The following is a 16,105-nucleotide window of genomic DNA, read 5'->3' as shown; positions in this document are numbered from 1 at the left end:
GAATTAAATTCTGACGCATGTGTAATACCAAAATTAAGCCACCTGCCACATGTTGGTCATCAGATATTAGTACTTAAGCTATTTTTTAGTGAAAAAGAAAAATTTAGTGTATCATTAAACATTTGTACAGACCCTGTGATGTTATGTCATATGTAATCTGCTCTGCATAAGGGGATGTGCTTTGCAAATGACGTCATAATAGACTTTCTATATAGAAAAGAAATTTAATTCGCATTAGTTAACTTCGCATTGACTGTTGTGTGAATGCAATTTAATTCGCATTAGTTTAATTTGCATTATTTTACTTCCAATTAATTTACTGCGAATTAAATATTTAATGTGCATTCGTGTGATCAGGGCATTATATTACCTTTTGTTTACATGTTATTGTATTTGTGTATTTGTATTAATTTTTACTGAACTTACTTTACTGTAACTTACATCAAGAATAGTGGTATGAATTATCTAATTAATAAGAAGTAATCCAAAATGGCTGACCAACAAAATGCTTGCTTTTATATCTAGAAACATGAAATAAAGAAAATGATTTTGATCACAAACTTTGGATTTTTTACTCTGGGAATACTTCCAATATATATGGGGAAGATGCAGGTTTATTTAATTGGGATTCCTGCTGAATTTCAGCCCCAGGTGAGCCCTAAAATTTAGTGACATGCAGTCATTTAAACACTGTTTATTTTGAAAGGTAGATAACCAAAACTGGAACTAATTGATAAATTTGCTAGTATATAATTTAACTCACTCGCTAAAATGTATCTTATGGTCACATTTAGCACGTATTCCCACTTAATTTTGAACCCTGCTCTTGTTATCTTTACAATTTACAACAGCAAAAATGGTGGGTGCCAGTAGTCAAATCTCAGGAATTTGGATGACAAAACCCACAAGGGAACCTTATGCTCCCACTTTTGAAATATTTTGACCTGAAAGAAAACTTAAATATTTTGATAGGTATAATTTTTTTACAGAAATTTTAAGTTGGGGAATACCACATACCTGGCGAATCATTTGAAATGAAAACTACAATGGATCAACTACATGTTTTAAAGTTTGAACAAAATGAAAATAAAACAATAGGTCACAGCTTACAGTCCCTGAAACGTTCTACTTTCCCATTTTTCCGTTCGCTCACCGTTCGTTCACCGTTTGTTCAGCGTGCGTTCACCGTTCGTTCACCGTGCGTTCACCGTTCGCTCTCCGTTCACAGTTTTGCGTTCACCGTGCGCTCGCGTTCACCGTTCACAAAGCGTTCAATGTTCGCTCTTCGTTCCGTTCATTTTTCGTTCACCTTGCGTTCAGCGTTCACCTATCGTTCAGTTTTCATTGTCATTCGGAACTCCGAAGTGAAAGGACTTATCTTTTTGTAGTTAAGGAGTTACAGGTTTTTTTAATTTATTAACTAACATATCGTGTTTGAAGAATCATTATTTCATGAGGAAAAATATCTACGATATATATTTATATTATTCTAACTTAGATGTTAGGTAATTTATTAAATTACTCTGGAAAATAAATGTTGTTACAAAATATAATAGAACTAGTTCTGAGAGTTATACATAGTACTGCGGATATCCTGTTAATTTATTATCTTTAGAACGAATTAAATTGATAGTGTGGTTAAAGGAAATATTTATTTAAAATGTAATGCACTACAGAATTTCTCTACTGTAATATGTAAAGTCTATAGTTATAGAGAAAAAAAATCTTTCTTCACCGTAACTTTATATATTTGCCATTCGATATGATTAATACCCCCCCCCTTTCCCCCTAAATCGGTGACTTAGTCAGTACTGTATTTCCAGAATATTTTAATTAACATTTTAAAAAAAAGCTACGGTCTTTTTTAGAACAAAAATTTCAGTCTCAAAACAAACATGCATCTAAAAAAGTCACAAAACAATAGTAGATCAAAATGTACACGTGTCGGCGGTGGTATTTGAAATTGGCAGAGAGTATGTTTCACATTCAAGTGTTAATGCCCAATGTATTTTACTAATTTATTATTCAAATGTTGGAATCAAATCTAGAAATGATAAAAATAAATGTTATAACTTGTTGGAAATACTCGCACTTCGTACTTCGATGTGACGAAACTTTAACACCTGCACAGTGTCGAATGATTTTGATTGACAGGACAAGCACGTGGACTTCGTGTGAACTTGAAGCAGGAAAATAAAAACGAGTATGACTGTCAACCAAATGGATAGGATTTGTTGATAAAAAAAAAGTTACTTTCACTGTCTGATATATTTAGAAAAAAATTTCAGAGTTTTTGTTTGATATAGGTACAAACATTTGGTGAAGCCTGAAAGGAGGGGGGGGGGGGGCTAAAACTGAATATTACTCTCTCTCTCTCTCATTTGTCTGTTTAATAAAAACTATAACACCATATTACTTAATTATCAAGTTCTGAAAATTGAATTTATAACAAATAATATGAATATGTATCTTTGTATCATCTTGTCCGAGTATAATCACGGCCATCTAGAGATACATGTAGACGTCTGCTCAATAAATCATAATAAAAAATAGAAATGACACATAATATATTATTGTATTAAAAATTTAAAATACGAGCGTATAAATGTAATTAATTTTTTTTCATTACTTTACACGAAATCGCCTTGACATGGAGATACATATATGAGTATAAGTTACAACCGCTTTAATTCATTCTATAAATCATAAGTTTTCTCTGATTTGTTATCAACTCAGAATAAACATTTTTATTTTCCAACTAAAAATAATATCTTTTATACTTCAGCGTTCGGCAACAATTGCAATGTTTTAATGCGATAAAAATCGTGTGATTAAAAACTTAATGTGCATGCATCGTCTTTCTTATGACAATTTTGGAGAATTTATTTTATTGACTTATTTATTCATTCATTTATTTGTTTGCTTATTTATTATTTGTTTTGTTTTTTTTGTTTGGCACCTGACATTATAATACAATAAAATAGTTTCAATGCAAGAAAAAGATCAGAGGCATTTCGAATATATCGTTCATCTTGCATTCACCGTTCGTTCACCGTTCACTTTGCGTTCGCGTTTGCGCTCCGTTTGCGTTCTGCGTTCGCTCACCGTTCACACATCGTTCACCAAGTTGCGTTCAGCGTTCACACATCGTTCACTCACTGTTCGCTCTGCGTTCGTTCAGCGTTCGTTCACCGTTCGTTCAGCGTTCGCTCAACGTTCAAGTGGGAAAGTAGAACGTTTCAGGGACTGTATTTCCAATCAAGGCTAACAGAGATTGAGGCATGAAAGAGATAGGACTGTAGCCAAAGATAAAGACAGTGATCAACTATAAAATAAATTTGCATAAAAAATCATAAAATAGATACAAAGCAAGCTCAGTTGTGCTTTAAAATGTTACATGTGCATAAAAATTATTAGAGAGGTAGTTCCCAAATTGAAATGAAGTAGCAATATGTTCACTTGTCTATCCAGAAATATTTTCAATAAATATCTAAGCTATTAAAATTTACAAACAAATTTTGCAATCAATGAAGTTCTGTTTATTTTTTGTTTTATCAGAGCTTTTAATAAATGTTTATCTACCCCCAGACCACAATATCTTACTTGGTGATTTGTAGGGAAAAAATAGTAAAAAATCTTTTTTTCAAGAACAGCAGGGCCAAGGTCAGTCATATCAATATGCAAGCATACTAAGGTAACCAGATTTAAGTTGTTCATATCCTGGCTTTAGTGGGCTGGGTTGGGGTTATAAAAAGTCAAAGCTTACATTAGAAGAAAGATAGAGGAAAATTTAAAAGTTCAATAGAAAATATTGTAATTTGTATGATATTACAGTCACTGTATTGTAATAGGAATCACATAATACATATTGTACCATACCACCCTTTTGTTTTTTCAGGGTTTGTATAAAGGAGTCATCAGTAAACAAGCTGGGTTCTGTATGTAGAAGGGTATACAGGATATTCTCTCATGCCTACTTTCATCATAGAACCCTATTTGATGAGTATGAGGTAGAATTTTGATTACTTATCACTGATTTTTATACCTCCAAAAACAAATATTGGGAGGGTACATTTGGTATTGTCATGTCTGTCTGTCTCTCCATCTGTTTGTAGACTTTTTTCCAAACTCCATAGAATACCAAGTACCATTCCTTTTTTAAAGATTGATTTATCAATTTTATAATAAAGATTAGACATTTTTAAATAAAAAATAACTATTGCATGAATGAGGAGTGAAATAAATGAAACAGATGTTTTTGTGAAACACTGATGCTCCCATATGGCAGCCCGTGGCGAGGATTAAAGTTTCTTAAATGCAAATCAAACTCCAAAGTGAAGATATCAAAAATGTTGGTACTCAAAGAAAATTTGTGTCAAAAGGAATACAGCTGTGAAAGATGAAAGCCCTAGCACCAACTGTTTAAAAGTTATGACCAAGGTTAAAGTTTTCTAAAAGTAGGTTAAACTCCAAGGTCAAGGTTAAAAGGTCAGTATTGTTGGTACCCAAAGGAAGGTCTTGCCACAAGGAATATACATGTGAAATATGAAAGCCCTTGCACCAACTGTTCAAAAGTTTAGGCCAAGGTTGAGGTTTTAAAAGTAGGTCAAGCTCCAAGGTCAGAGACAAAAGGTCAAAACTATTGGTACCTTAGGGAAAGACTTATCACAAGGAACACACATGTGAAATATGAAAGCCCTAGTACCAACTGTTTAAAAATTTTGACCAAGGTTAAAGTTTTCTAAAAGTAGGTCAAAATCTAAGGTCAAGGTTAAAAGGTCAAAATAGTTGGTACCCAAAGGAAGGTCTTGCCTCAAGGAATATACATGTGAAATATGAAAGCCCTTGCACCAACTGTTCAAAAGTTATGGTCAAGGTTGAGGTTTTTCAAAGGTAGGTCAAACTCCAAGGTCAAGGTCAAAAAGAAAATTATTGTACCCAAGGAAGTGTCTTATCATAAGGAACACACATGTGAAGTATTTCACCTGTGTATTCCATGTGACCAGACCTTTCTTTGGGTACCCACAGTTTGACTGTTTGACCATGTAGCTTGACCTGTTTTTGGAAGAAATCATTTTCAACCTTGGCAATAACTTTTGAACAGTTGGTGCTAGGGCTCTCATATATCACATGTGTATTCCCTGTGACCAGGCCTTTCTTGGGGTACCAACATTTTTTGGCCTGATGACCTTGATGTTTTGAGTATGATCTACATTAGGAAAGAACTTAAACCTTGGTAGTGTTAAATCTAAAGCATACTAGCAGGGCTTGATGCCATGCCCTTTTTTCTCAGCACCATGTCCTTTTTTTCCAGCGCCATGTCCTTTTTGCTTGCCAAAAATTAAAAAATGCCCAACAGTGGTGAGATTGACTAGCTGTTCTGTTTATTCAATATTCAGTGCATGCTGATTAGGAAATCTCTTCTCACTTGAACGCACACAGCCACCTGGCCAGGTAACATGGCTCAGGCAGTTAGGGGATAGGATCAAGTTCAAGTTCGTTTATTCTAGGGATGTCAAATCGGTCAATTTTTGATAATCGGTTACTCGGATGTTTTTCCAATCGAGTACCCGGGTACTCGGTAAAAATGAAAATACAACTGTGTTAATTTTCTTGAGCCCCGTTAAGCTCTTTTAAACCCCAACGCTGTTTTTATCACGTTTATAAGTGTATATAAACAATGGAGTGCAAGGGAAATGAATTTTGGTACTGAAATTATTTATAAAATAAACACAAAAGACACAATTAATACATCAAAAATTTACAAATGGTTTACATTTCTTGTTTAGATCTATTTCATCAACGCAAAAAGAAGGACAATCTGTTGCGCAGGTTTGTGGTGATTAACTAGCGAAAGGGAAGGAACGGACGTTGTTTTGATCGCTAGTCTAATACATGTATTATTCCATGTGTTGGTTGTTCCCCCCCATATACACTAAACTTACTACGGCAACTGACTTTCAACATTTTTTAATCTTAAGTTATTTCTAAATATTTCTTCACTTTTGAAGTGGGTAGCTTCATTTTTATGCATTTCCAACCCTGCCGTATATTAATTAAATAATTTAAAAATGATTTGGAAATAATAGACCATACGTAAACGATGTTCACTGAAAACAATCATTAAAGCCATCCAAAAATTAAGGACCACAATAGGTGGGAAAAGCTGTGTAACAGGTGATTGTTCACTAATTACTGTATGTAGACAACGACATGCTAATTACCGTATGCATATTTAAGTTATTTTTTGATAAGTTTTTGATAAAAATATGTATTTTGAAATAAGAAAAAATAAACATCCAAGTAACCGAGTACCATTTTTAGTATTCGATACTCGGACATTCGATCGAGTACCCGGTTAACCGGGTACTCGTTGACATCCCTAGTTTATTCACTAAAAACCGTGTAAATATATGGTACATGAGGACAAGGAAAAATATTTACAGCATATAAATTCAGGTCAGAGGTACAAGTATATGATATACATATTCAGAAAATGAAAGTGAAAGAGGACAATAAAGAAGAAAAAAAGATCAATACTTATAATACATACAGTCCCTGAAACGTTCTACTTTCCCACTTGAATGGTGAGCGAACGCTGAACGAACGGTGAACGAACGGTGAACGAACGCAGAGCAAACGGTGAGTGAACGATGTGTGAACGATGTGTGAACGCTGAACACAACTTGGTGAACGATGTGTGAACGGTGAACGGTGAGCGAACGCAGAACGTGAACGGAGCGCAAACGCGAGCGCAAAGTGAAGGGTGAACGCAAGATAAACGATTTATTCGGAATGCCTCTGATCTTTTCCTTGCATTGAAACTATTCTATTGTATTCTAATGCCTGGTGCTAAATAAATAATAAATAGATAAACAAATCAATGAAAATTGTCCTAAGAAAGACGATACATGGACATTAAGTAAAATTACTTTAAGTTTCTTACAATATTTTCTGCACATATGTACGACGACGTTTAAATTCAACTTTTTGATAGTACGATTTTTATCGCTGTAAAACATTGTAATTGTTACCTAACGCTGTAGTATAACAATGAAATTAATCTAGTTGTAAAATAAATATGTTTATTCTTATTTGATATATAAAACCATTACAAATAATGTGGATTTCAGATGAGAAAACTACGGACTTATAGAATGAATTACAATGGTTTTAACAACCATTTAAGGCGATTCCGTGTAAAATAATGAGAAAAAAAAAAATTTTACAAAGGTATGTGGACGTATAGCAAAAATACACTCGTATTTTAAAATTTTAATGCAATAATATATTTATGTGTCAGTTTTATGTTTTATGATGATTTATTGAGCAGACTTCTACATGTATCTGCAGACATTTCCCGGCCATGAATATGTATATATATATGTATATACTCGGACAAGATGATACAAAGAGGCAATTATATTATTTGTTATATATTAAATTTTCACAACTTGATATTTAAGTAATATGCTGTCATAGTTTTTATTACACAGACTAATGAGAGAGAGAGAGAGAGAGAGAGATTCGGTTTTAGCCCCCCCCCTTCCTCAAATGTTTGTACCTATATCAAACAAAAATTCTAAAAATTTTTCTAAATATATCAGGCAGTGAAAGTAACCATTTTTTTAAAATCAACAAATCCATTTTTTACAGTCATAATCGGTTTTTATTTTCCTGCTTCAAGTTCACATGAAGTCCACTGCATGACCTGTCAATCAAAATCATTCGACACTGTGCAGGTGTGAAAGTCTCGTCACACCGAAGGCAAAGTGTTAGTATTTCCAAGAAGTTTTAACATTTTTTCCTATCATTTCTAGATCTGATTCCAACATTTCTCAAAATAAATGAATAAATAAATGAATAAAATACATTGGGAATAAATACTTGGAATAATTAAGCCGCTTGAATTTGAAACATACTCCCTGCCAATTTAAAATATCACCGCCGGCACATGTATATTTTGAACTACTATTGTTTAATGACTTTGTTTAGATGCATGTTTGTTTTGAGACTGAAATTTTTGTGCTACAAAACACTTTAACTTCTTTTTAAATGTTAATTAAAATGTACTGGAAATACTAACTAAGTAACCGATTTAGGGGAAGGGGGGGGGGGCTCTTAATAATATCGAATGACAAACATTTAAAGTTACGGTGAAAAATATCATTACTGGAGAATCACTTTGGTTATACATGTATAAATGATAATCATGTTATACATGTAAAGGCATTTCTCTCTCTCTAATTAAAGACTTTATATATGTAAAGTAGAAAAAAATTCTTTAATGTATTACATTTTAAACAAATATTTTTTTTAAACCACACTATCAATTTAATTCGCTCTAAAGATATTTAATTAACTTGATATCCGCAGTACTGTTTGTCATTCTCAGAAAAAGTTCTAACATGTATTTCTGTATTATTTAAAAAAAATTGTGATAAAAATAAATATTTTCGTATTTTTGCTGCAGTTGGTAAATTATTTGACTTCGATTTTTATCTATCCATTAACGATTTGTCGTCTTTAACATAACAACAAAATGTTGCAGTGATTGAAGTATCAGTATTTTGCCCGTATTTAAATTTAATTTTCAGCATCGTTCTGCATAGGTACATACATGTACTTATAACATTTATTTTCCAGATAAATTTTATAAATAACCTAACAGCTAAGTTAGAATAATAAAAATAAATATTGTAGAAAATTTTTTTTCCATGAAATAATGATTCTTTAAACACGGTGTGTTTTTTATTAAATTCAAAACCTGTAAATCCTTACTTAAAAAAAGATAAGTCCTTTCACTTCGGAGTTCCGAATGACACTGAAAACTGAACGATAAGTGAACGCTGAACGCAAGGTGAACGCAAAGTGAACGAACGAAGAGCGAACAGTGAACGCTTTGTGAACAGTGAACGCGAGCGCACGGTGAACGCAAAACTGTGAACAGAGAGCGAACGGTGAACGCACGGTGAACGAAGGGTGAACGCATGCTGAACAAACGGTGAACGAACGGTGAGCGAACGGAAAAATGGGAAAGTAGAACGTTTCAGGGACTGTATAATAATGGTATAAATTGAGGAAAAAATCATGGAGGACAGACTAAATCATATATTTTTAATATATAAGTACAGAGTTTTTCCAGTGTCTTAGCATCTTGTTTTGTCATGAATTGAGAAAATTTAAATTTATTTGGTCTAGTAAAGTAGTATTCAGTAATATACTTTTTCCTAATGTTTGACAATGCAGTGCATTCAAGTTTAAAATGGAATTCATCAGCAACATGTTTGGTTTTACAAAGTGTACATAATCTTTCATTTAATGGTATACCTGCCCATCTTCCCAGCTCAACTGGTAGACGGTGATTAAAGTACAAAATTTTTCAAGTATTTTTCTAAACTTTAATGCCAAAATACTTAAATACTTTTCACATTCAAAATTTATTTTAAAAAGTTTATACACAACACCCTTGGATGAATTTTAATGTCAGCATGCCATTTTTGTATAAATTGATCCTGTAATCGTTGCTTTACAACAGTGGTAACCCAATCTTGATTAACACTAATACAAAACTGTCCATTGATAACATGAGAAAACATGATTTGTTTGCATTAGTTATGCAATAACTAATCCAATGTCAAAGACAAATTAAAACTTGTAAATTATTAAATAATTTAAATAGAAAGTAGGAAAATTAAAACAGTTGATGAAAAAATGTGAAAAACAAGACTGCTGTTTTCATCTAAATTATGTCAAACTTATATTGTACCAAAACTGAATGTCATATGACTGATGTGAGAAATGGGCATGGAAACATCAAAGTATGAAGGTAGTTTCTTTGAATGATACTGTGTTTTAACTTCTAGAGTGGACACTCTGAGGGTAAAATATAAGTTAGGAATGAGATTTATGGCTCATTTTAGTGGAATTTTTTGGTTATGGTCAGGTTTATGAATTTAATTACCTTTTAATTACTTTTATAAAAAAAGATTTCAGTATAATAATTAATGTAAAATGTAAATGTTTATAATTTTAAAGACATTAAAGAGTGCCCTCATGAAAACTTCTTGTGGCATAAAGTGCCCTTTTGATTTTTAGTTAACTATGCCCAGGGTTCTCCATCATTTCAAATTTAACTGTGGTGCAAGACTTGCACGAAGAGCTAAATTTTGCAGTCATTTTGTGACCAAATTCATGAAGAAACCACAGACCCCCCCCCCCCCCCCCCCCCCAACACACACACCAAACTACATGGGTATAATTATAAATAAACAAATGTTAAGTTATAGAATCTGAAAATAAAGGTACAAGAAATTACGAAGTTTGTCAATGATGTGTTTAATCCTGATTTAAAAAAAAAATTTAGTTTACAAAAGGTACATATACACCTACAGTGTTCATTAAACGGCAGAGGAAATTCTGGTAGGTCACACAATCAAGCTTTCATCTGAATAATATATTTGCAACTATTGGTCTCAGTTGACTTAAAGTCATATATGGCATATTTTTTATAACTTCAGACTAACTAAAATTAAAAAGATCTTTCTATTTGTTTTTTTACTTTTATATAAAGATAGGACTTTCCTGTAAATTTCACAATTTAAATCAATTGAGTTTTAAAGATATTAGAAATTTAAAACAATAAACGATTTATTTACCGACTCCGCATTTAATTAACAGACACAGTTTAAAATCAATTTAACTATGGAAACATGAGATTATTCAAGTTCAAAATCATTGGGAATTTTAATTTGAACATAAATAACATATATCGTGTTTATCTACACTCAATCTCGTATTTTTACTTTTAAGCTCAGATATGGCATACATATAGCTTTAAGGATACACCAAAGGTTTCCAAATGCCAGAATTTAATTTGCATGTAATTCTTTCATTATCAAAGATAACATAATAAAAGTATATATCATTTGAAAGCTTGTTAAATTTACTATTTAATTATCCTAATTTAAACTTTAATTAATAATTTATTTAAAAATTATTTAAATATTAATGTAAATTTTAGTGCACAAATATTTTATAAATCAACTTTTTTGTATTTAACCCCTAAAAGTGGTCATTTTACCTCAAGGTAGATTAAAGATTGAACTTAAAAACCGTATCTCAGATTTTTGATAAATCTTCTAATTCAAAAGTTACAGCCATTTGCCCTTCAATGTTACCAATTTATTGGCCTAATTTAACATTTCCCTCAATAATTCCAAAACTAAGCTAGATATCAAAAATACGAGATACGGTTTTGTGAACACACATTTGAGAAGCATCCCATCCAATTTTCAGAGAAAATGGTCAATAAATAAGGGAGCTGAATCCTTTGAAATAATACCACAAACTGTCTGATCTTACTTTACAGTAGAGGGCAAAAACCCATTACACGACAAAATCCGCCAAAGCTAGGAATATATGAAACCTTGGAGATTCAGCTTTGGATACCTGTCAGTTAGCCATATTTCCTATGCATATTCACAAGAATGGGAGGTTCTTTTCTGTATTTAGATGCTTTTAATTAAGTAAAATAGGTTCAATTCTGAATCAGAAAGATTTCCCGGCAAAATGGCAAGAGCTAAGCTCCACCTCCTATTTTATGGTCATCAGTGATCTGTTAGATCTCTTTCTCTAAATCTGGAGTCCCTGTAGTTTAATTACTGATAACCTCTGTGTGGCTAGTGAAGAATTCCCCAAGTGGTCACAGTGATTTATTGCGTCTTTCATGAGCAGGCAGTCCCAGATCAAATCAGAAGCTTCAATAACGGAACATTCAATGTGGTAGTGTTTATGTTTCATTATTGTTAAATAATTAGAAAACCATTTCATAATTACCAAGAATTTTACATGCATTATAAAGCAGTGATTAACTTCTTTTTCTTGTCCAAAAATCTCAAAATTGTTGAAAATCTAGAAAAAAGCCTTTGGTGTATCCTTAAGTATTTTAAAATTTCTGATTTAAAAAACACAGAAATTTAGAGTCATAAAATAAAATTTTGATGGATTATCTGTTGTTGACTTTTCAACATTAAATCAATTCATGATTACGATACACGTATGATTTCAAATCGGATTTGATTCACAGAGTCAAATCAATCTTAGAGACATGGTTTTGGTAACGCTAAGAAAGTTATTACGCCAGTATTGAACATTTCATTTGCAATTACCAAAAAAAATTGGTGTGTCTCTTTTCATTTATGCGTAAAGTCCAACAAAGTCTAGAAGATAATTGTCTAGAAGCCAAACAATGGGCCCTAATTTGAGTAAATTAATGATTACCTTAGAAAAAGGGTACATTTTTTGGAGGTTCATATTGAGACTTATACTTTTATCTTCCTGATTGATGACGATCTTAACTGTGGTGCTGACTTTTTAACTGTGGCGGGGCTGCCACGTTAAATGGCCCATGGAGAACCCTGCATGCCCTTTTTGGGGTCATGATTTGAATAATTTAGAATTTTAAGGTATATTTCTTGTGACAAGATCATACCTTAAATTAGGGTACCAATATATTTGACCTCTTTACTTTGAAGTTTGACCTACTTTTGCAAAATTTTACCAGACTTTTAACCTTGGCCATATTTTTGAACAGTTAGTGCTAGTGCTTTCATATTTCACATAGACAAGACCTTTCTTTGGGTACAATCATTTTTGACCTAGGAGTTTGACCTTCATTTGAAAAACTTTTAACCTTGGACGTAACTTTTAAATGGTTGAGGCTAGGGCTTTCATTTTTCACTTGTATTCCTTGTGTCAAGACCTTTTCTTTGGTACCAATATTTTTTATCTTGATCTTTGAGAATGACCAACTTTTGAAAAACTTTAATCTTGGCTATAACTTTTGAATGGTTGGTGGTAGGAATTTCCTATATTACATGTATATTACTCATGACAAGACTTTTCTCTGGGTACCTCTGAGTTTGACTAGTATTTGAAATATTTAACCTTGTTCTTAAGGACATACGCAACGTAGTTTGAACTTTATTGTCTTTTTCCCTGGAGTTGAAGAGTTCCAATACTTAAAGGAACTGTGTGCTACATTTAAATGTCTATATATGCTATTGTACACTTCTTCTAAAACAAGTTTGGATAAACAAAACATCTAGAATATATCCTTAGTAATTTTTGTATATTTTTCTTTGAATTATACAAGAATTTTTATCAATTGATATCTTTTCAAAACCCCTGGTAATGCATGCTGATTTTTTGTCTACGAACATCTGATGCCACTATAATCTTAAATTAAGAATATCTTGAAAAATTATCAGTAGGTAAGGTACTTTGCGTATGTCCTTAAGCTGCCATAGGGAGGCATCAGCATTTCACAAAATCATCTTCTTATTATATGTGTTGAGTGTGAGCATAGGGTATTTAGACAAGCTCAATGTCACATTATTTAGATTTGTCAAATTCTGAAGGTTTCAGAAATGTAAAATTGTAAAAAACAAAATTTTATTTTGAAGGATTATCAGGGGTGTCATATTTGGGCAAAGATTGCTTATGATCAAGAGGTCTGTCAGGACATGCCATGATTGTTTAAGTTACAGGTCACATGACTTGAAAGTGAAATATTTTTCGAGGCATGTCAATTTAATGTGTGGACTGGGATGTTCATATTATTTTTAGTTATAGGAAAATATTCTTCATAACCAGAAGTGCTTCCAGTGCTAGAGGTTTAACAATACAGCATACATGGATCCTATTGATAATAAGAGCTTACGATAAACATATTGTCAGACATAAACAGTTGAACTTCGGTATCTTGAACATGGATATGTCGAATTCCATGGATATGTTGATGTGATTGGGAAGTCCTAACCACATATTTCTTAACAATAGTAGTGCTATATAAATATATAAATAAATAAACAGTGTTAGTGCTCTGAGCTCAATATTTTTGCCTGCTTTGGGGTGCATTTGTTTAAACAATTTAATTCAGAATTTATTGAAAAAATATAGACATATTATAATACATCAAAATGTTCAGCAGAGATTTGATAGTCAGTTTTCATTCTTTGTGTAAACAAGTAGGTAATTTACAGATAAAGTGGATATATTATAAAAACACAACTTTTTCTTCATGGGACTAAACTTTTATTCACTAAGATGCTTACTGACGGTAATACAGACAAGTAATAGCTTTTCAAAAAGCTTGCCTGACTAATCAATCAATATCTATGGAATGTATGAGCAAGAGAGGTGCTAAACGTTTCTGTCATCAAGGAGCGACATAGTTGCGATACTTCATTACACAAGATGTACAATTGACTTTCTCAAATCTCATAACCAAATACTGCAGATTAACGAATATCTAAGACATGCCACTATTCAATCATTTATTAGTTAGCCCACGGGCTGACAAGTTACATTGGGATGAAACTCTAACTTTAAGTGCGATAGCGTAGATTATAATTTTGGGGAAAATAGTTAGATGATTCTAAAGAAATTCATATAACCGGTACATGTACTCTCTTACTAGAGGGCGCACTTCTCTGGTCAGTGATAGATTGATGAGACGGCCTCTTTTTCTAGACTGGTCTGTTTTCCGTCATTCTCAACGTCGAAGTAAATTATGAACAGTTTTAACTGCCTTTTCTTGAAGTGTTTGAGACAAAAAGGCTTCAATGCTGCTCTAGAACTCAAAGTAAATGGACTGTACACTTTATAGCTAGAGCAAAACAAGATACTAATTAAGATTGTTTAGTTTTTCTTTTCAATCGATTTCAGAACCTTTCTCATAATTATAATAACGTGCTTTTATATGAAATGAAAACTAGTACAGATCATGATGTCCTCTTCATTTTGCCGATTCTTTGCTTAGAACCTTACGGAAGTTAAGCTCATTCCTCTATGGGTACTGACCTACTATTGTCACTATCCTTGTTCATCACAAAGCATGAAATAATATGCTGACTTTCTAATCTGACTAATATGCTGGCTGACTTTCTAAGCTTTTTTAAAAACCTAACCTTGTAACGTACATTATTAATAAATGTAATATTGAAAGTAAAGGTGGGAAACAGACTGAATTGAGAAGGGATGTCCCATTTACTAGGTGGAGGGAGTTTGCTTATGATTGGACTAGTTCACTTATGGGATAAATAGTAAGAACAATCAGCAAATCCATTGCTTTAGTGTTGCCTGCCCTGTACAATGTGTTCTTTTAAAAATGAGATAAAATTTACTGTTAATAAAAAATCTGAAGCTTAAGAATCAGGTTAAAGAAATTATAAACGTTATTTATTTCCATAGAAGTTATCACACCCATTCAATAGAACAATCCAAGAAAAAGGCGCAAAGATAATTTACATGTGACATTTGGCGCGAAATGATTGTGTCACCCCTTTTGTAGAAGGCAAATGGACTGATCCAGTAGTTTAGAAACGCAGAAAAAATGTTACACGGACATGCCCATACAAAGAATTGCAAAGAATAACCATGTGCCTGCCAAAAAACTGAAGGAATTAAACACATCATTATTTTGCATCAGTACTGTAATACAATTATTTCTTCAGCAAACTGTATTTGTTTAAATGCAGGTAACAAATTCCAGTGTAAATCAGATTCAAGAAAATCTAGTTAATTAAAAATGATTGCTTAGTTTCGGATCTTGAAAAAATTAATCCTCATACTGCCTGACGCACGTGGCGTCAGGCAATAATTTTTAATACAGGGACATAGTTTTGGTACAACTTTTCAAAGTTTGTGTAGTCACATCATAAGAAATACCTTTGTCAAAAGTTGATGTCCGGCCATTGTTGATTTTACCTTGATGTAAAATCTCGACATTTGCCATATTTTTCTCTTAATGTGGTTTCTTTAAACTATTGTTTTCATTAGCCATGATATGATTGTTTTTATTTCTGTTGTGTTTATATGAAATAAAATACTTAGGATTGTTTTTAACTTAGATATATCAAAGTCTACACCCATGAATCCAACCTTGGCATGGGCTGATCGCCGTCTAGCAAATTTCACATTTAAAACATGTTTAGCATAATCTTCTTCACATAAAATGTCAAAAACATCTTCTAGTAAATATCTATCAAGTTTTTGGCTCTACTGGTCAGAGACCAGAAGAGCTTATGCAATAGTAAGGTGT

At 32.4% G+C, this 16,105-nt stretch overlaps 1 protein-coding gene across 1 annotated transcript in view; it reads left to right on the top strand.

The window, feature by feature from the left end:
• LOC133188460 (MOB-like protein phocein) overlaps positions 1-16,105 on the top strand; it is a 97,444-nt gene that overhangs the window by 67,000 nt on the left and 14,339 nt on the right. The window contains exon 7 of the mRNA XM_061323898.1: positions 3,899-4,010. Within this exon, the coding sequence (XP_061179882.1) occupies positions 3,899-4,010 (112 nt within the window). The remainder of the gene's footprint in view (positions 1-3,898; positions 4,011-16,105) is intronic.

The sequence above is a fragment of the Saccostrea echinata genome, unplaced genomic scaffold (assembly GCF_033153115.1).
Source record: "Saccostrea echinata isolate AGI-Se365-2 ecotype Australia unplaced genomic scaffold, CSIRO_AGI_Sech_v1 ptg000016l, whole genome shotgun sequence".
NCBI classification, from domain to species: Eukaryota; Metazoa; Mollusca; class Bivalvia; order Ostreida; family Ostreidae; genus Saccostrea; species Saccostrea echinata.
The sequence above is the reverse complement of the archived record's forward strand: the minus strand, read 5'-3'. Positions and strand labels throughout refer to the sequence as shown.